We start from the raw sequence: 21,991 nt of genomic DNA, 5'->3' as shown, positions 1-21,991 counted from the left end.
AATAGAACTACCATACAAACCAGCAATCCCACTACCTGGCATATTCCCAGAGAAAACCATAATTTAGAAAGAGTCATGTACCACAATATTCATTGCAGCACTATTTACAATAGTCAGGACATGGAAGCAATCTAAGTGTCCATCAACAGGTGAATGGATAAAGAAGATGTGGCACATATATACAATGGAATATTACTCAGCCATAAAAAGAAACAAAATTGAGTTATTTGTAGTGAGGTGGATGGACCTATAGACTGTCATACAGAGAGAAGTAAGTCAGAAAGAGAAAAACAAATACCATATGCTAACACATATATATGGAATCTAAAAAAAAAAAAAAAACTTCTGAAGAACCTAGGGGCAGGACAGGAATAAAGACTCAGATGTAGAGAATGGACTTGACATGGGGAGGGGGAAGGTAAGCTGGGACGAAGTGAGAGAGTGGCACGGACGTATATACACTACCAAACGTAAAATAGATAGCTAGTGGGAAGCAGCCGCATAGCACAGGGAGATCAGCTCGGTGCTTTGTGTCCACCTAGAGGGGTGGGATAGCGAGCGTGGGAGGGAGGGAGACGCAAGAGGGAAGAGATATGGGAACACATGTATAACTGATTCACTTTGTTATAAAGCAGAAACTAACACACCACTGTAAAGCAATTATACTTCAATAAAGATGTTAAAATTAAAAAAAAGTGTCAAGGGAAATGAACTAGCTGCTTTTTTTTTTTTTTTTTTTAAAAACAGGAAGCAGAAGTGCTCAGATTGATCTGCTTGATCTTGAAGCTGCACTTGGAGTACAATATCAGTGTTAGGAATGGGGGTGGTAGTATTTTCTCTTTAGAAACACATTTTTCAAGTTGACAGTAAAGCCCTAAAATTAGGGACCATCCCTGTTGTAGTTTTCATGTTCTTCAGAAATGAAAAAAAAAAGTTTGCTAATTTTAATGTCATTTATAATAATCTAGTTTATTGCTTGCTTAACTTTGCATAAGGTTGTGATAATCCTTTCAGGTATCTATCAAATGCTTTTATTATTTGAATTTTGAGTCGAAGTTCTTTAAAAATGATAAAATCTTCGAAGCCTGTTAGGAGCATTAGAACCAAGCCTCCCAAAACCAGCTCTTAATTTGCACCTGGGATCACTGCAGCCCGAGACCTAAGAGGTATTTTGCGGATGTCACAGCCGAGCTGCTGTGACAGGCCATTTTTAAACTTGGACCTGTTTGTTTGAAAAGATAGTCTAGGCAGCAGGATTTTAGGGGCTCTGAGGTCCATTCTGCTTGATGGAAGTGAAACCTGCCCGGGCCAGTGGGCTCTGCTCCTCGTTTTGGAAATCTAGTCCAGTCACCAGCTGGCCCAGAGAATTACCCAGGAATCATTTTAGTTTCAGTGAGAACGCCACAGTAGCTGCTTCTGACTGCTAATCTTTTTTTACATTTTCTCGTGTGTTTTTCACATGTATTCTATCATCTGATTTCATGTGGACAGTCCTTGCAATGTGGTCATTATTTTTATTCGCTTGATATCATAGAGAAAGCTGCCTTTGGGTTGAGACACAAATAGCTTGGCATCTTGTAGACTGAACAGGGGAGCTGGGGCTCAGGGTTTCTGGCTCCAAATCCCCAATTCTTTCTGCCACAGAGAGCTGTGCTGCACTCTCTGTGGATGTATTATAAATCTAATGCTTGATAAATAGTATTTGATAGCTGTGTTGATGCTCTGCTGTGCTCAGGGTCAGTTTTGACGCGGCCAGAAGCTGTGGCAGGAGGCTTTTTATTTTCAGTAGCAGGAGGGGTCACCAGGAATTCAAACCCGCAGATGATTTCAAATATACGTTGAGCTGGGAATTCAGATTCCCATCTTGTCCTCGCATATTACTGCTTTATTCAAGCAGAATACACGGACTGGGGGGGTTTGTTTTCTTGTTTCTTTCTGTATGCACTCTGGTAGAAACACTTGAAGTTACAAAAACCAAATGACAGTGAAGGAAAAAATAAACACAGACAAGACTGTATTTATCTGTGAGGAGTTGAGAGCTGGCTACACAGTCAGTGACTTCTCCGGAGGCAGGCTCTCACTGTGTGTGCGCTGCCCTTGGTTCCGAGCGTAGGTGGACCCTAGCCATGGCCCCTACTCCTGGCTCCTCCAGGGACGAGGGTGAGGGATGAAACATTCTGTTTAAGGCTGTAGTCAAGGCAAGGGGACATATACAGTGAACTCATTTTTCATACTCTTTTGGAAAAATTGATAATAAAGCCAAGTTCCAAAATTAGAAAAAATGATTTTACATCTTGTAATTTTTTTTTTTCCCAACAGTGAAACAAGCGTTTTGATAACTGCTTGTGTCTTGATTCTGATTTAGATGAAATAAAGCAACTTAGGACACAGTTAGCAAAAATATACTCTATCTTTTGGCTTAAGAAAGAAATACATATTGACAGCATTGGAACAGCAGTGCTGGCTGACATGCAAGCAGTTGGTAGGGTTTTAAAGAAACTTTGAAGGTATTACATAAAGTGATGAACTGCCACAGCATGTGAAGTTATGTTTAAGCAAGGAAAAGATCTCTGGAGTTTAATGTTCCGCCTGATCACTTCCTCCTGGGTTATGTGTTTTTCTTTGTGTGACATGAGCTGTCAGTGAATGTTACGGATTTTCTCTGTGTCCTCCTGCCACGCGGTTCCCACGCGGGTCTCAGATACCACGTGGCAGCCACCGTTTCTGTTCGCGGTGGGTTGAGGTGTTTCTCCTCCTGCGGTCTTCTCTCATTAAAGAGGTTAAATTACCATTTGCTCAGCCTTTAGTTCCTTTTCACAGCTTCCTGAGCTCCTAAAAAGAAACACTTTACTCCTTTCAGAATTAAAAAAATCCCTGTTTGCTATCTTCACTGTAGTGATCTTTCCTCTAGGTCTGAACACACTTACTCTGAAGAGTGTGTGGTAGCCGTGTTCCGTGTGGTAGGTACCATGGCGCAGTCTGCTCATTGAAAACATGAGGGTTTGAATGAAAATGCAGCCGGCTAGCAGGCCACACCCCGTGTTAGATGAAGTGAGTGCATGAGTCATTAAGGAGAGTTTGGTTCTCCCCTGGCTGCTGCACAGATGAAGACGGGCCAGACTGCCCTGAACTGCTGTGTTAGGTCAGCCAGGAGGGGGGGCTCTTCCGTCTTCCAGATGCCTCATCTCTAAACCCGGGAATCAGAGCACACGCTTGGTGCTGTCGCTAAGTCTCTCCCTGAGAAGAGAAGAGAACCCAGGGCTTTACTTTGTGGTCATACTGAGACAAAAGGTGCGTTTGTTAATTGAAAACAGTAGACTCCTTAACTCAAAACGATCATGCACAATTGGGTGGCAGATGTTGTACAGGGCTCAAGCGTCAGTTCATTTTCACTTGTAGTCAGTTTCGCACGTCAGTTCACTGGGAGTAAAAGTGTGTTCTGTGCCTCTTAGGGAGATGCATCTCCTGCTTCCAGGCTTTAAAGCCATGTGGAAGACGTATGCCATCTGGGCAGAGGGTTTTTTTAAATAGTACAGTTTTTACTTTGCCCCAATTTTAAATTATCTTGTGGCAAACATTCTGGAAAGAGGCATTCACTATTGTTTTATTATGTGGGAGAAAGTATGCTTCTCTGTATTGAAAATGAGATAGTAGATCACATAACTATATTGAAGTATTTTCTCCAAGTTTAATATCTTTAGGAATCTAGTGCCTCAATACAATATGAAATATATTATAAGTAATAGAATGAATTCAATTTAGGATTCAGACAGTCACAATAAAATAGACCAATATTGTTAAAGTTTTAAGTAGTTTCGAATCAACTCTGGTTGCAAATAGTCTTCACCTGCTGTTGTAGGAGACAGCCTTGCTTTACAGATGCACAGGTGTTACAGTGATAAGGGGACAGATGATACACTGCTGGATGCTTTTGGTGTTAGAGTCTCAGAACACGTTACTGTGTTGAAATGGTTTGTCTATTTTCAAATGATTGGTAATGGTGGTACCAGTCTTGTACCAAAGGGTGAATCGTTGATAAGAATAAAACCTTCCTTTAGACTAGTTCCAAAAAGAGCCCTTGGCCTTTTGTTGGAATTCTGACAAAACCCAGTCCTCAGTCTGCTATTTATTGAGCACCTACTATGTCCCCGGCCCTGTGCGGGGTGTTGGGCACTGAGTCTAACAGTAATTCTTACCTTTAGTGACATTTCTGTTTCATCTGTTTCAAACGAAAACTGGAAGCAAGTAGTTAGGTGTAGTGAAGAGCTAACTCGCACTTGATTTTGATTTTAACTTCATTCAAATTAGAGGATTGAGAAGAAATGCCTGTCCTGTTTATTAAAGCTCTTAGAGCAAACAGAATCTGAAGGCTAAAGGCTGAGGAAAGTGCAAGCAGAATTTGCAGGACCCCGGTGCTGGGACCCAGGGGAATTCTCGGCCTTTCCTCACAGCTTCTTCCCGTTATGCAGTGGAGGACATTTTACCCAAGAGTGCGACCACTAGCGGCTGCAGGCTGCGGGGAGCCTTGTCTGGGTAAGTCCTGCTTATTATATGCAAAGCAAACTGCCACTGCAGGGCCAAGGTTGGTTTTTGTTGTGCTGGAATTTGGACAGAGTAAGGATTTCTTTTCTTTTTTTTTCCCCCTCAGCGATCTTATCTGTTATTTACTGCATCTTTGTCCATTCTGGTATGGAGAAATCTTTATATCTGCCTTTTTATGATTGCAGAAGAATTGCATTTTAATGTATAAAAATAATATTTAGTGGCTTAAAATACACAATTTGGTGATGACTATAGCAAATGTCCAGAACTCATCGGTCTTTTTCTTTTTTAAAAGCTGGTCAATAATGGCACTATAAAATGGTGCAATTTTGTATTTTCTGTGTAAGGGCTGTCTGAGTTTCTCTCCCAGTTTGCTGACTAACATAGCTAGACACTTAAATTTGGCATTGCATGGGTAGTTTTTGCATATTTTATTTTTATTTAGATTGGGAAAAAGGGAAAGATAAGTGATCTGATAAAGTCTCAAAATATTAACTGAAGATGTGGTTCATCAGAGTTGAGATTCTTAAGTCAACAGAATATAAAATCTAGATATGATGATCTTTTCTATTAAAATAACAGCAGAAACCCCTTCCTAAAATTTAGAGATGCAGATAGTAACTTAAAAAAAGTACAGAAGAAAATAATTACCGGGATAGTTGGTCAAGTGAATTAATATCAAACAGTGATCAAGCAGATTTCTGTGTCAGGTGCGGAGACACAGCTACCTTTGAGCATCTCGCCCTAAAATGCAGAAAACCAGGAGAGTTTTCTGCTGTTCGTGTTCACTGTATTAAAATAATTTATCTGTTCATGATAGAGTTTTAGAATCTGCAACGGTTCTCGATCTTATTTTTCCACATTTTCCGAAAGTGCAGCTCAGTAACGTCAGCCATCATGTGCAGTGATTCTCAGGGGTAGGGTCCTGCCCTTTATAGGGTTGGGTGGTCCTGTAAGAATCTTCGGGCAGAGATATGTGCAGTTTGAAAAGGTCCCCCCTCCACCGTGAGGGAGGCAAGCTTACATCTCAGCTACAACCACGTACAATATTCCAATCTTTAGGAGTAATTATATTTCCCCCCCTCAAAAGCATTTAAGAAGTCCAGTTGTGAATTTTAAATGAAGCAGCCTATTGGGAAAAGAGAAAAACTAATTAAAGTTAAAATTAATGTAAACACAACAGTATAATCAGACTAGAAAATTTATCCTTATATGGAGGCAGTGTATTTATCACCAGCAATGAGAAGTGCTTGGCTCTGGAGTATATGTGAAAATGCCTCAAGAAGGGGATTTTATTCCTGTGCTGTTGGCATTTCTTAGGGTAGAAAGCAAGCTCTTAGTCTTGAGACACCTGAAGAAGAACAAGTAATGCTTCCCTTCCTTTATAGGTGGTTATCCCGCCACTTTGAGATTCCAGGCTTCCTAGATGCCCGTGCCAGTGACGGTCCCCTCTCTCATTTTTTCAGTCCCCATCGTAAAGCAGACTTGGGCGGGGCAGGCAGGTCACATCGAATACTACAGCGATTACGCAGACAGTTCTGTTCCGACGGTGGATCTGGGAATTCCTAATACAGAGAGAGGTGAGTCCTTAGTTCTGACGACTCTTATTGAAAAATGTCCATTCTGGGGAATTCCCTGGCGGTCCACCAGAGTCCAGGTTTGGACTCTGTGCTTTCACTGCCGTGGCCCGGGTTCAATCCCTAGTTGGGGAACTAAGATCCGGCAAGCCATGCGGCGACCCACCATCCCACCACCAAAAAAAAAAAAAAACAAAAAAGGCAAAATGTCCACTCTGTAAATATAGTAAATTAAGATAAAAATGAAATATTTTATAAATAGTATAATTTTTGCCACATGTAAGTTTCTTTCTTTCCTTCCCTCACATCTTTACCCATGGATGTGGATGAATTCTTGCAGTTTAAGTGCTTTTAGTGCTAACAAAGTTTACAAGTTTTCAGTCGGTCCTACTGATATGATTGACACACATGACAATTATGCATATGACAGTTATTATAGAGTTTAATAATAGATTTCTTTGTACCTTCATAGATCACTGTGGCCATAATGGGGTGTCCAGAGTTAATTTATCATCTTCCCATACAAAGCATCTCCTCATTTAATTTTAGCCATTTATCCAGCCAGGACTGTTACCCAACTGCTGCATGCCAGCCATTGGTAGATACTGAGGGAAGCAGGAATGAAGCTGACCGTTTCCATCCTCCTGAAGCTTATGGTCTGTTATGGTCTAGGATGCATTTTGTTTGTACTTCTGAGAGCACTTAACCACATTCTACATGGGCTATATGTAGTATAAGCTCATATATGTATCCATATATATTAATATTTTAATTAGTAAATTGTTGGAAGTATACCTGCTTTTCTCTTCAGATTGCAGGCTTTCTAATTCAAAACATTTTTTATTCCAAAAAAAATGGAAGTAGAAATTTGGCCACCTCACCTTCAGATGCTCTTTGTTCATCTTAATTTTTTTTTTTTTTTTGTGGTACGCGGGCCTCTCACTGCTGTGGCCTCTTCCGTTGCGGAGCACAGGCTCCGGACGCGCAGGCTCAGCGGCCATGGCTCACGGGCCCAGCTGCTCCGCGGCACGTGGGATCCTCCCGGACCGGGGCACGAACCCGTGTCCCCTGCATCGGCAGGCGGACTCTCAACCGCTGCGCCACCAGGGAAGCCCTGTTCATCTTAATTTTTATCCAGTGTTCCTGCCATGTTTTTTCTTTAGTTTTCTGGTTTCTCCAAACCCTTTTATGAAAGAAAAAAAAAAAAGTGAGTTGATTATCTTCTTCTATAATTTATCTTGATTATTTTATGGTAGTGTTGCTCATATGCCCTGATTGATAAAAGTACAGTGTAGATCAGATACGTCATTCCTGTAGTTATCAATTATTCTGACAAGGTTAGTAAACATATCACTAAGTCTGTCTGTTTTGGAAAAATGATTTTTGTTTGAATTTTTTTGTTTGTTTGTTTCTGTAACCTTGCTGTTTAGACTTTGACTATAATAATCACGTATTTGTTGGTGCACTCCTTACTTGATTTCTTAATTTATTTTTAGTCTGACCTTATTATTGCTCACATTTGTAGTCTACTTTATCCAAAAGGAATTTGAGGTGGCTTTCAAAAATACATACTATAATGGTTAAAAATACATAAAGAGATCAAGAATAAGGAAAATAAAGGTTAAATCAAGTGGTTTATTCTCTATCGTGTCACCAAATACTTTGTTGAAGAGAGGGGCTTATTCTTTTTTATCGACTTGAGTTCTCTTCCCAAGCACTCTATTGCTACCCTGGCCCCAGCATTTTCCATTAAAGCTTCGATATCCGTTGGCATCTAAGGGACTGTGCCTCTGTCTTACTCAGTACTGTATCTTTAGTGACATCTGAGAACTGGCCACCATGTCTGGCATATTAGAAACTTAATAGCAAATATTTACAAAATAAATAATTGAAGGTGTAATACTGTACTTTTGCACCATTGTTTCCCTAAGGTTGTGATGCTTGAGGTTCTAATATTTCCCTTCAGAATAAGTAGATCTAAGGAAAGATGGCCAGGCTCCTGTAATTTCTTCGAGGCTTACAATTTTCTTGTATGTCTGGCGTGAAGATACTAGTCCTACCTGTACTTGACCTTGTGTAATTCCCCTCATCTCTCTAGGTCTTCAGTCCCTCATGTGTGAAATGAATGCCTTTGATTTCAAGATCTCTAATGTTCTTCCTGGTTCACTATGTCTATGGAAATTGGAAAAGGATAATTTTTAAAATTTCAAATTCTTACGGTGCATGTCAGTGTTTACACTTTTACTTACAACACTTTAAAACTAAAATAATGTTTCCAAGTGAATTATATATATTTTAAGGAAAATAATGCATTGTAAGTTTTCTTCTCACCTTTCCTAGGTCATTGTGGAAAGACATTTGCCATTTTGGAAAGATTTTTGAATCACAGCTATGACAGAATAGCATGGTTAGTCATTGTGGATGATGACACATTAATAAGGTAAGGAGTCGTCCCTGTCCTAGGGTGGCTTTAAATTCTACATATATTCATAGTCAGAAACGGTGATGGGTACTTCTGCCGCTGGCCAAGATGGAGTAACAGGGACTGGATTTACCCTCCCATCTGAAACAACCCCCAAAAAGGACACAATATATGAAATAAGTGTTTTTAAGACACTGATATTAGGCAACAAACGACAGTCATCAGTGAGACACATGAAGCAAATGAGGTGAGTCCTATGACTGCCCCAGCTAACTGTCATAGAGAGTTTCCACGTCCCTGCTCAGGGAGGGGAACCCAGGTGGAATCCAGCTGAGCCCTTGAGTTGAAGTGATGATGCTGAGAGTCTGGGGAGACCAAGGCCGTTAGAGTTTGCAGGACAGAGCACTGGAAAGGAGAGAGCTGCATAGGAAGAGAACACTGCAGACCTGTGGAGGGGCGCCCTAAGTATTCAGTAGAGTTTAGTCAGTGCATATGTATGAGGAAACTCCTGGAGGCTGGAGAAAGAACCAACCAGAGTGATTAGAGGGAGTGGTGCCCACCACTCTCAGAGGGCTGAGTATGGTACCTCTTCCCACCAGCCAGACTGGAAAACCCTTGATTCACAGGTATTGGGTAGAGTTTGTAGAAGGGTCTTGCTTTAATAGTGGGAAATAGCTAACCCTAGACTAAGCAGTGCTTTGGTCATACCTAACAAATACTAAAGCAAGACCCTCAAAGACCAAACGGTTTCTAAGTAATTGACCTGCATCCAAGAACAGACCTCAAGAATATTTATAGAAACACAAAACATCTAGCACCCAACAAAGTAACATTTACAGTGTCTGTGTTTGAAATGGAGGAAGCAGTGAAATCTAACACATGTATAATTGGAGTCCCTGATGGACGAAAATCAAAAGAACAGAAATAATATGTAAATTACCAGAAATAAAAGAAGACCTTAATTTATATCTTGAAAGGGCCTAGTAGGTCCCGGGGAAAACTGACCTGGGATCATCAGCTTCTTCACATATCCTAGTAAAACTGTTAGATTTTGATCATAAAGTCCTCTGAGTCTCTAGGCAAAGTGATGAAATACTCTGAAGACCAAGAAGATTAGACTGGTGTCAGACTTCTCAAAATAACATAAGAAATATGGTAACAGTGGAGGAACATTTTCAACAAAGAAATTGTGACTCACGGATTTTATACGCAGTTAAGATGTTCTTCAATATTGAGGCTACAGAAAAGGTTCTCAGCACATAAACTCAGGGACTAGTGTACACACGTGCCCTTCCTAAGGAATATATTGATATTAGGGAAAGAAGTTCATGCAACTAAGATGAAATTTGGGTAAAACGACTGATGGTGAGCATTTCATGTATTTAACTTGTAGAACTAAAAGCACAACGGGGGTAGGGACATGGGTAAATAACAGTATGTAAATGTTATATGTTCTGACAAAGTATTCAACTTAAAAAAAAAAAAAGGAAAAAGGACAATAGGATAAGATCATGGCCTATTGTACAGGTAATGGATGGAATTCAAAGGATACCGATGTAAAACTGACAGACCAAGTAAGAGAAAAAGCATGGTAAGACATGAAAAGTTAAATAGAACATAAATACCAGGAAAGGAAAACTTTCTAATATCCAGAATGTTAGTAAGAAACACAGTACATATAGTATAATATGTATAATAATTCAAACCTAAAATAATTGTAGTGTTGAAATCAAACATCAGTCATATCACAAAATGTGAGTGGGTTTCAATCCCCTAATAAAAGAACAAACTTTTCACATTGGCTCATAAAACAAACCCTAACTCTATGCTTTATATGAAAGATACATAATCATTCAAGCAGTCTAACAATAAAGGGATGGATAAGGTTTGCCAAGCCAATGGGAACAATAAAGATAAACAAATTCAATTCCCAACTCAACAAGTTAGGAAAAGAATCACAAAGTCAACCCCCCGAAAACAAGAAAATAATAATGAAGATAAATGCAGAAATAATGAGGTAGAGGTCAAAAAAGCAGAGGATCAAACTAATGAACCAACATTTTGGTTCCTTTAAAAAAAAAATCAAATTGTATTGAGCGATTTCCAGAAGATACCATTACATGGAAAAAGCCAACTGCACAAGAATGTATTTAGTTTGCTTCTCTGTATGGAAGAAAGAGGGGGAAATAAAACATACCCATGTAGACTTACCTGTACAAAAGACAAATGGACAGGTAAGCCAGAAAACCATGAAGTAGTTTCCAAACGGGTGGACAGGAGGATCGGGTAGATGGAGTGGGGGGTGTGTGTGACCCTTTGCTGAGTTTATCTCTTAGTTTAGTTTTGACTTTGGGAAGCATGCTAATATTTTACCTATTGAAAAATAAAATAAATCTGTAAGGACAAGAAAAATCAACAAGGATGAGGAGAAAGCTGAACCAAGTGAACCCAACTGCATTTCAAATGAAAACGTAATCACACTACAGGGAAAGTATAACTAATGCAAATACAGCTGAAGACAGGATTTAGAGACACACCTTCAGTCAGGGGTGGGAGGAGGGGGGCATGTCAGACAGCTCCTGAGTTTTCAGTCGCCGTGTGGGTGAAGCAACTCTGAAGGCATTTTAGGTACACTGTGGGGCTGAGTAGGTAAGTGTTGGTTGGGAACCGTGGTGCTCACTGTGGGAGGATATGGGACGGGCCAGGTCAAGGAAGAGGCCTAAGGTAGGGCTGGAAGATTGGAAGTGGTGAAGTCTGCAAGAATTCATAATTTCTGTGAGACTCATGATTGCCAAAGTGTGTGTGTGTCACGCACGCACGCACACACACACACACCTTCCTAGTCCTTCTCACCAAAGAAGACCAGAAGCAAAGATACCCCCGTAGCCCTGAGCAACTAACGACCGGAACTGATATTGCTACTTTCCTACGAAAAGGCACCAGTCTCAGAGAAATCACTGATTTAAAGGCTGAGGCAAGGAAGATACAAGAAGATATTTGGAACATTCCTTTTTATACCAGAGAGTAAGGAAGTGCTTAGAAAAAAAAAAAAGTGCATGTCAAGAGGACACAGAAGTGAGCTTGGAAAGGTTCTCTTTGGCGGAATCTGGGACAAGAGCATCAGTATGATTAAGGACGGTAATGGATTAGCAACCATTAAAATTAGGAATCAGGGAGTCCATGCTTATGATAAAGAAATAGGTAAGTAAGTAAATGAGGCAGATCAGGCACCATAACAAATATGACAGACTGGGTGGCTTAAACAACACAAATTTATTTCTCACAGTTTTGGAGGCTGGAAAAGTCAAAGATCAAGGTGCTGACATGGGAGGTTTCTGAGGCATCTTCTCCTGGTGTGAAGGTGGCCGCCGGCCTGGTGTGTGCTCACGTGACCTCTTCTTTGCGTGCCATGGAGAGAGCGCCCTCTGGTGTCTCTTCTTATAAAGACTAATTCTGTCACGGCAGGGTCCTACCGTTACGACCTCATTTAACCTTCATTACCTCCTTATAGACCCCATCTCAAAATACGGCCACATCCCCGATTAAGGCTTCAATATATGAATATTTTGGTTGTGGACATAATTCAGTCCGTAACAGGCGGGCTCTAGCTAGCAGGTTAACGAGGGGTTCTGACTGATAAATGTGGAGTGATGATGGAGCTGGAAAAGTCATCTCTTTGTAAGCAGCATAGTAAAGATGGATTCACGCAAGAATCACTAATGGATGCGAAACTCGGGGTGAATTTTGATGAGGACCAGTATATTTGCTGGTTGTTAAAGTGTCTGCCTGGAGCCTGAGAAATGGCAAAGGGAAAACTAAGTGTCCAGGGGAGACACCAGGCAGCACTGTGTGATCAAAATAGATACTCCCACTGGAGGACAGGTGGACACCACATGCCAGACAACATCACTTATATAATACTGCACCTGGGAATGTGTAACCTTGCCTTTATTATGAGGAGACATCAGACGAACCCAAGATGAAGATCAGTCTATTAAAAAGGGGGGTGTGGGGGCATTTATTATTTTAAAATACCAATGTCATGAAAGACAAAAAGCTGAGGAACTGTTCCAGATTAAAGGAGAATAAAGTGAATCATAAATAAATGCAGTAAAGGATCCTGGGCTCCATCCTGTATTGGAGGGAAAAATTGCTATAAAGAATGTTACTGGGTCAGTCGATAAAATTGGAAAATGGGTGTTAGCTTAGATACAAGCACTGTGTCACTGTTCATAGTTCTGGATTATAATTAAGGCTGCTGTGAACCTTTGTGTACGTGTCTTTGTATAGTCATCTGCTCTCATTTATCTCGGCGAAATACTGAGGAGCAGAATGGTTGGGACATATAACAGGTGTGTTAACTTTTTAAGAAACTTGTGTCAGTGGTAGTTTCTGAGGTGGCTGACTTTCACTGTTCTTAGAATATACACATTGGTGTGTCTGGGGGGAAGGGGCATAATACAGATATGTGTGTGTGTGTGTGTGTATATATATAGAGAGAGAGAGACTGAGTGAGAATGATAAAGCACTAAAATGTATTAATGCAATTTTGATTGCACTTGAACATTTCCATACTGTTTCTGTTCATTTCTGTGCCTCAGGTTGCCCGAAACGGTAACAGATTGTTAAATGAAGTTCTTTTCCTGGTTCGGTGGCCAGTTCCCTTGGATTGAACTGGAGATCTGCCTGCTTTGGCCACATTTCCAGTTTCTACCAAATATGAAGTGTTGTAATCGTTGTCAGGCTCAGCTTATGCCTCTTCAGCTTTAATATGATCTTGCAAATATGGAAACGGTTAATGTTACCAGGAAAAGAAACCCAGATGAGATGTTAAATCCTAGTTATTTTAACCTCAGAAATTGAGGGTTTATGGCTTAATTGATAATTTTACAATATGCAGGAAGGAGGGAAATACTTCTCATTTCTTCACGCATTTGCTAGAAGGGGCTCTGAGGTTTTTAGGGAGCTTTTTACCAAGCAGAGGCTGCGATTCCCTTAGAGATCTTTGTCTCTCCATGACCGAATGGTGATTTACTAGGTGTCCACACCCTTCCTTGCTTTCCCCTGCAGAGGTATTTATTAGATGACTTCCTGAATACTGATTCCAAACTAGGAGCCTAGAATGTTTAACTTCTGTGTCAAAAACAGGGTAGTTTTCAAACACTTTCTGGCCACTTAGAAACTGTCACCATTATCAGAGCCCTTGACCTTTAGGCAGATATAAACCTGATCAGTCAACTTGGAGACTCTGAGCACCGCACTTGTAAGCAATTTTTTTTCATACATCAAATTTGTTTTCTTCTCTTTCAGCGTCAGCTTTATTAGCTGGGTGTAAGATGCATAAGCACAGATGGAAAAGACGGCCCTTCCTGTACCTCTCAAAGACAGGAAAAATGAGACTCCAGAGCAGCAGTGTTCTAGATGTTAATGTTGCTCTTGAGAAAAGAATTCATGATTAGTAATTGAGAGAAATGCTTGACATATCGAGCTCTTAGAGATGCACGATGCTCATGAGTCACAGGTTTGAGAAACACTGGAATTTCCTTCATGCATAAAAAGTATTTAATCCAAGGTCGGCCATGGAAAAACTTTTTTCAAGCACGCTGATTAATAACATGAGGGAAGCTAGGATTTGGTGTGTATGACCTGAGAAGCTCTAAATTAGAAGAAACGGTAGAAGGACTTTACAGGGCATTTGGAAGTGACAGAAGTTCTTAAAACATGGGAAAACTAGCCTTTCTTAACATCAACCTTTGTCTCCACTTAAAACAAAATATTTATAGATTTTATTTTCCTATGAAATCTTTTTTTCTCATCCTTGCAGCAGCCATAGTTGCTGGCATTCTTCTGAGCAGCTCATGGATATTCTCAAGGCCCTTTGCAAGACACGACAAAGAAGCATAGGGGCCAGAGGTATAAACAAATAGACACAAAAGAGCGTAGATTAGGGAAGCTCATTGAAGCACAGTGGTGCATCATAATCTGAAGGTTTCCTGGAAAGCTCTGCTGCTCACACACTCTTCCCTACCTGCTGGCTCCCTGCCTGACATGGACCTCATCTATACTTCAAAAGTTCCTTTTTTAGCCATGAAGAAGATTTTAAAATACCAAGTGCACTTGAAAAGGTGTGATGATTAGTTCACGCTCAGTGGTGAGCAGGACTGGTGGAAGTGAGCCAGGACACCTGCCGCCCTGCCCACCCACACGAGGCAGCCACGCCCGGCAGGGGCTTGGTAACACTGGAGAGGAGGCCCTTGTTTCTCAGTTCCTCTCCTGTTTCCAGTAATGCACAGTGTTCAATTTTTTTTCTTTTTTAAAAAAAATCTTTCTTCTGTAAATCTCTTGAATTTCATCTCTAAATGACTTCCATATTGTATTGCATAATATAACCAGTGGGCTGTAAGAACCATGAAATATTTACTCTGAAAATGCATTTGAATTAAGTGATTATCGCTTCTATTCCCTTGGGAACCTTAGCATCTCCAGGCTCCAGCACCTGCTGAGCTGTTACGACGCCAGTGAACCCGTGTTTCTGGGAGAGCGTTACGGCTACGGCCTGGGCACCGGCGGCTACAGCTACGTCACAGGAGGAGGAGGGTAACTATGAGCATGGCTTTCTGCAGACACTCACGCCATTACACTTCCGCTTCCAGGATGCAGAGATGGGTCTGTGGCCATGGGATCTATACGGATATGCAGGTGTTCTGTCAGTGGGAGCTGCTACTATAATAGGAAAGTGAACATTAAAAAGAACCCACAGTGAAGAATATTTTACTCCTTGAAGAGACATAAGAGATATAAATGTATGTCAGGGAACTTGGTAGAAATGTCCCTTCAGTCGTGAGTGCTTCTAGGAAGCCAGTTAGTTTTGATAGTCTAAATGCAAAAAGTTTTGGATATTAATTTCAGAAAATAAGTCATTAGACTTTTTAATTACCCGGTGCTTATAAATCACATGTGGGAAAAGAGTGGTACAGAAGTTTAGACTTAAGCAATTAAGTGATATTTGTGTGGGATTTATAGGGTTTAAATAACAGTTAAACATCACTGCTTTTAAATAAGCATCTGCCTAATCTCTTATGGGGAAAGATTTTTGATTTGATTTATGTGAGTAAATCAATCGAGCAGTCAGTCGGTTCTATTATTTCTATAGTCTTTGCTATTGGGGTATTTAGGGAGAGTCTTGTTATCCACTATAGTGATTTAAATTTATTCAGCAGGTTTTTGTTGAATGTCCACTATGTGCTGAGCAACATTCTGGGCACTGGATTGTAGACTTCTGAAGGCTAGGACTTTATATTCTTACCTTGCGATCTCCTAGATTAGAACCATTCCTGCTGCAGGACTGCTACTGCGGGGTCGTATTCCAGGAGTTCTGGTTTGCTCTGGCCCGTTCAGTGGTGACTGCAGCATTGTTACTGAGGTGACCCTTTCCTAGTGATGACCAGGCCTGGGCAGGAGTACTGATCTTTGCTGATCCAGTGCTAAGGTTGATCCTCCATTAGCAATAGAAGACAGAGGTCCACAGAGGCCTTTGAGAAGAGACTAAAGCGTAAAGCCAAGGCGTATTGAGCTCATCCTCGTTAAAAAAAAAAAAAGGTTCCAGCTCTTTGCAGGCTTATGGTGATGCATTAGTTTCCCGGGTGAGGCGCCGGTGCCCATTAAGCCAGAGCTTTCCCCTTTTGTAAAGGGCCCTGTTCTTTGTACCGGGGGTTGTACGTTTTGTAGCAGGAAGGTGCTAATCCTTTGAACCCGGAAGGAACGGCCACAGCCGCCTGGTCTCCCTGCTCGTCGTCGTTCTCCGCGCCGCGGTCACACGGCTTCTCTGAAAGCACCTGGTCCTCTCGCTCCCCTACTCGGGGGCCTGCGCTGCCTTCCCGTGGATTTGAGTGCGAACTCTTTCCTACTTTTGTCATCTGACTGGGAGATAATCGTTCAGATTTCAACCAGAGTCACGTTGATCTGGGTCAGGGCTCAATTTTAACCACCTCTTGTTGGCCTAATTCCCAGCGTCCCGGGTGCGCTCCTGAGGCCGTGGAGCTGGAGTCTCTAGCGGGTCTTCCCTTCCGCCTTCCCGCCCCCAGACCCACTTTGCCCGCTTGCGGCTCCCCCGGGAAGGGCTCCCCCGGGAAGGGCTCCTCCCTGGAAGCACCTAGGCTTCATGTCATCCATCTCTTCAACAGTTCCATAGGTTAATGTGATTTTTATTTTATTTGGATTTTTCTTTGTGTTACCAGGGGAGTTAAAGTCTTTCACATCCTTTTATAACCTCTCGTTGCCGTCAGAACGGTAAGTCCAAATTCCTCGCTGAGGCTCACCAGGCCTCTTGTGATCTCGGCAGACGCTGTTCTAGCTTCTTAGCCTCATTTATCTGCACCCTCATCTTAAAAGAATTTGTGCTGAACCTGTTTCAGTTCCTCAGAGGCACTATTTTTTTAACTCCTCCGCTCAGATATGGCGTCTGCTGGTCTGTACACCGCACTGTCCCTCACCCCCGCCTTCTGCCTGTCACCTGGCCAATCCTCCTTCATTTGGACTTGATAGCGCTATCAGTTACTTATTCCTGGAAGCCTTCGGCCTAGTCCAGCCCCTGAAATCTGGGTTTGATGCCTTTCTAATATACCTTCATAGCATATTATACAAACCATTATCATCTAATTGCCTATTTACTTTTCTGTTTTCCACCCAGATTATGAATTATTTGAAGGCAGCACCTGAGTCTCCTTTCCCATTCCATTCCCCCTTCCTAGCATGGGGACTCATTTTTTACAGGATACAAGGGATAAATGAATAAATAGATGCGTGAACACTGGTACTAATCTTTACATAACATTGACCAGTGTAATATTCTGTTCTTAGCAGCACTTTACAAAGATGCAGAAACATTCTTCATGAGATTGTCTTATATCTACCATTGATAAAAGCTGCAGACATAAGAGTTTCTCTAATATTACAAGAGACTTTTCTGGTCATCTAGCTTAAGAATCAGCTTTTTTTTTTAATCAGCAAGTCAGGATCAACTAATGGATGGTAAAACCAATTAATGGATCATACCATCATTTAAAAATAATGAAATTCAGAATGGAATAGAATAACAGATATATCGTGTACATCACATGTAGTAAGAGTATTATTGTTATGTGATATTTTTCCAGTTTTTATACACATACACACACATATACAAAACACAAATGGTTGCATATGAACTGTTTCTTGTTTTCTCACTGTGTTATAGTCAAATAGGTTTTTGAAAACCATTGCCTTAAACCACCCCTCTTCAGCCCCACTCATCAGTGCTAACCCAGGAGTGTGGACTCCAGGGATTTATGTGTAGGTACTCTGTATTGTTTGGAAAATGAGACCTTTGTACTATTTGAATCCAAGTGTCTGTTTTCCGCTTTGTTGCTTACTTCTTGAAAGTTTGGGTATTTGGAGGATTAGTTCAATAACTATTAGTTCAATAACAATTAGTTCAATAACTGTTTTCTTTTTTGAAAATACTTCCTTACATATATTTGGGTAGGAAGCTGTGGTCAGGATGAAGAGGCCCTGGCAGTGTTGCCCAAAGAGGCGGCCGTGACCCGCGTTCATCTGCTAGGAGTCCAGGGGGGCAGGCCCGTTTCTGACGATGCAGTTTATCTTCTGTACGTGGTGTGTGTTTGTGTGTTTGTTGCTACGCTGCATGGCTGTTCTTGATTTGCAGGTATTCCCTTGGGCAAATCCCTGCCTCTCATTTCAGTTTTTCTTATTTTTAAAATTAGTATATTGTATATTAAAGGAAGTCATATTATTAGTCTTACAGCCTTTCAACATCTGTTTTTTATTAACATTCTTTTAATTTTTTTTAATTGATGTATAGTTGATTTACAGTGTTGTGCTAATTTCTGCTGTACAGCAGAGTGACTCAGCTATACACATATATACATTCTTTTTTTATATTCTTTTCCATTATGGTTTATCCCAGGAGACTGGATATAGTTCCTGTGCTATACAGGAGGACCTTGTTGTTTAGCCATTCTAAATATAAGAGTTTGCATCTGCTAATCCCAAACTCCCAGTCCATCCCTCTCCTTCCCCCCGCCCCCTTGGCAAACACAAGTCTATTCTCTATGTCTGTGAGTCTGTTTCTGTTTTGTAGATAGGTTCATTTGTTCCATATTTTAGATTCCACATATAAGTGATATCATACGGTATTTGTCTTTCTTTTTCTGACTTCACTTAGTATGATAATCTCTAGTTGCATTCATGTTGCTACAAATGGTATTATTTTGTGTTTTTTTATGGCTGAGTAGTATTCCATTGTATATATGTACCACATCTTCTTTATCCATTCCTCTGTCGATGGGCATTTTAGTTGTTTCCATGTCTTGGCTATTGTGAATAGTGCTGCTGTGAACATAGGGGGGCATGTATCTTTTTGAATTACAGTTTTGTCTGGGTATATGCCCAGGAGTAGGACTGCTGGGTCATATGGTAACTCTATTTTTAAGTTTCTGAGGAACTTCCATAACTGTTTTCCACGGTGTGAATTTACATTCACACCAACAGTGTAAGAGGGTTCCCTTTTCTCCACACCCTCTCCAGCATTTGTTATTTGTAGACTTTTTAATGATGGCCATTCCGACCAGTGTGAGGTTTTGATTTGTAGTTTTGTAGTTTTGATTTGCATTTCTCTAATAGTTAGTGACGTTGAGCATCTTCTCCTGTGCCTACTGGCCATCTATATGTCTTCTTTGGAGGAATGTCTATTAAGGTCTTCTGTCCATTTTTCGATTGGGTTGTTTTTTTGTTGTTGAGTTGTGTGAGCTGTCTGTATATTTTGGAGATTAAGCCCTTATCGGTTGCGTCATTTGCAAATATTTTCTCCCATTCTGTAGGTTGTCTTTTCATTTTTTTTAAGGTTTCCTTTGTTGTGCAAAAGCTTGTAAGTTTGACTAGGTCTCATTTGTTTATTTTTGCTTTTATTTCTATTGCCTTGGGAGACTGACCTAAGAAAACACTGGTGCGATATATGTTAGAGAATATTTTGCCTATGTTTTCTTCTAGGACTTTTATGGTGTCATGTCTTATGTTTTAAGTCTTTAAGCCATTTTGAGGTTTGTTTTTTGTGTGTGTGCATGGTGTGAGGGTGTGTTCTAATAACTTCAGTGATTTACATGCAGCTGTCCAACTTTCCCAGCTTCACTTGCTGAAGAGACTGGGAAACACATTTTCATATGTTTTTCCCATTTTATATTCTTGTCTCTTTTGTTGAAGATTAATTGACTGTAGGTGTGTGGGTTTATTTCTGGGCTCGCTATTCTGTTCCATTGATCCGTATGTCTGTTTTTGTACCAATACCACACTGTTTTGATTACTGTAGCTTTGTAGTATTGTCTGAAGCCTGGGAGAGTTATACCTCCTGGTTTGTTTTTTCCCCCTCAGGATTGCTTTGGCATTTCTGGTTTTTTCTTTTTCTTTTTGGTTTTATGTAAATTTTTGGATTATTTGTTCTAGTTCTGTGAAAAATGTCATGGGTAATTTGATAGGGATTACATTAAATCTGTTGATTGCTTTGAGCAGTATTGCCATTTTAACAATACTAATTCTTCCAATCTAAGAGCATGGGATATCTTTCCATTTCTTTGAATCCTCTTTAATTTCCTTTATTAATGTTTTATAATTCTCAGCATATAAGTCTTTCACCTTCTTGGTCAGGTTTATTCCCAGGTATTTTATTTTTTTGGTGTGATTTTAAAAGGTATTGTTTTTTTTTTTTTACATTCCCTTCCTGATATTTCATTGTTAAAGAAATGCAACCAATTTCTGAATGTTAATCTTGTATCCTGCTACTTTGCTGAATTCATTTATTAGATCTAGCTGTATTTGTGTGGAGTCTTTAGGGTTTTCTATATATGGTATGATGTCCTTTGCATATAGTGACAGTTTTACCTCTTCCCTTCCAATATGGATACCTTTTATTTCTTTTTCTTGTCTGATAGCTGTGGCTGGGACTTCCAATACTATGTTGAATAGAAGTGGTAAGAGTGGACATCCTTGTCTTGTTCCAGATTTTAGCAGGAAGGCTTTCAGCTTTTCACTGTTGAGTATTATATTGGCTGTGGGTTTGTCATAAATGGCTTTTATTATGTTGAGATATGTTCCCTTTATACCCACTTTGCTAAGAGCTTTTATCATGAATGGATGTTGAATTCTGTCAAATGCTTTTTCTGCATCTAGTGAGATGATCGTGTGGTTTTTTACTTTTCTTTTGTTTATGTGGTGTATTACACTGATTAATTTGCATATGTTGAACCATCCTTGTGAACTTGGGATGAATCCCACTTGGTCATGGTGTATGATCTTTTTTTTTTTTTTTTTTTTTTTGCGGTCTGTGGGCCTCTCACTGCTGTGGCCTCTCCCGTTGCGGAGCACAGGCTCCGGATGCACAGGCTCAGTGGCCATGGCTCACGGGCCCAGCCACTCCGCAGCATGTGGGATCTTCCCGGACCGGGGCACGAACCTGTGTCCCCTGCATCGGCAGGCGGACTCTCAACCACTGCGCCACCAGGGAAGCCCTATGATCTTTTTTATGTGTTGTTGGATTCAGTTTGCTAACATTTTGTTGAGAATTTTTGCATCTATATTCATCAAAGATACTGGCCTGTAATTTTCTTTTCTGGTGGTGTCTGTCTGGTTTTGGTATCACGGTGATGGTGGCTTCATAGAATGTCTTTGGGAATGTTCTCGCCTCTGCAATGTTTTGGAAGAGTTTGAGAAGGATCGGTATAAGTTATTTGCGTGTTTGGTATAATTTGCCCATGACGCTATCTTGTCCTGGACTTTTGGTTGTAGGGAGTTTTTTTTTAATTTATTTATTTTTTTATTACAGATTCTATTTCACTTCTAGTGATAGGTCTGTTCGAATTATCTGTTTCTTCTTGATTCAGTTTTGGTAGGCTGTGTGTTTCTAGAAAGTTGTCCATTTCTTCTAGGTTGTCAAATTTGTTGGCATATAATTGTTCATAGTATTCCCTTATGGTTATTTGTATTTCTGTAGTATCGATTGAGATTTCTCCTTTTTCATTTCTTTTTATTGGGTTTCTGTCTCTTTTCTTCTTGGTGAGCCTGACCAGAGGTTTGTCAATTGTGTTTACCCTTTCGAAGAACCAGCTCTTGGTTTTATTGATCAACATCTTTTTAATATTTAAAAGTTGGCAGAACAGACATACTGTGCTGTAACTGGTAATTTTTCTTTTTGGGGGTGGGGGGGGTGGGTAGAGCAGGCCAAAGTGAAAGGCTTTCCTTTTCTTTTTTGTTCTACTGGATGCTGGCAGAAGAGAAGCATTTTTATTCAAATAGGGTTTGAGAGGACGAGATGCCCGCTGTGACTGGGACAATTAGTTACCTGTGAAACTTTCCTTGACGGCATCAGGCAGACACTTTAAGGGAAATGTCTGTTTAGGGTGAA

General features: G+C 40.5%; 1 protein-coding gene across 1 annotated transcript in view; it reads left to right on the top strand.

Moving 5' to 3' along the window:
- B3GLCT (beta 3-glucosyltransferase) overlaps positions 1-21,991 on the top strand; it is a 108,473-nt gene that overhangs the window by 75,097 nt on the left and 11,385 nt on the right. Inside the window, exons 11-13 of the mRNA XM_067713514.1 lie at positions 6,009-6,122; positions 8,460-8,559; positions 15,019-15,138. Of these exons, the coding sequence (XP_067569615.1) occupies positions 6,009-6,122; positions 8,460-8,559; positions 15,019-15,138 (334 nt within the window). The remainder of the gene's footprint in view (positions 1-6,008; positions 6,123-8,459; positions 8,560-15,018; positions 15,139-21,991) is intronic.

The sequence above is a fragment of the Pseudorca crassidens genome, chromosome 18, assembly GCF_039906515.1.
Source record: "Pseudorca crassidens isolate mPseCra1 chromosome 18, mPseCra1.hap1, whole genome shotgun sequence".
Lineage (NCBI taxonomy): Eukaryota > Metazoa > Chordata > Mammalia > Artiodactyla > Delphinidae > Pseudorca > Pseudorca crassidens.
The sequence above is the reverse complement of the archived record's forward strand: the minus strand, read 5'-3'. Positions and strand labels throughout refer to the sequence as shown.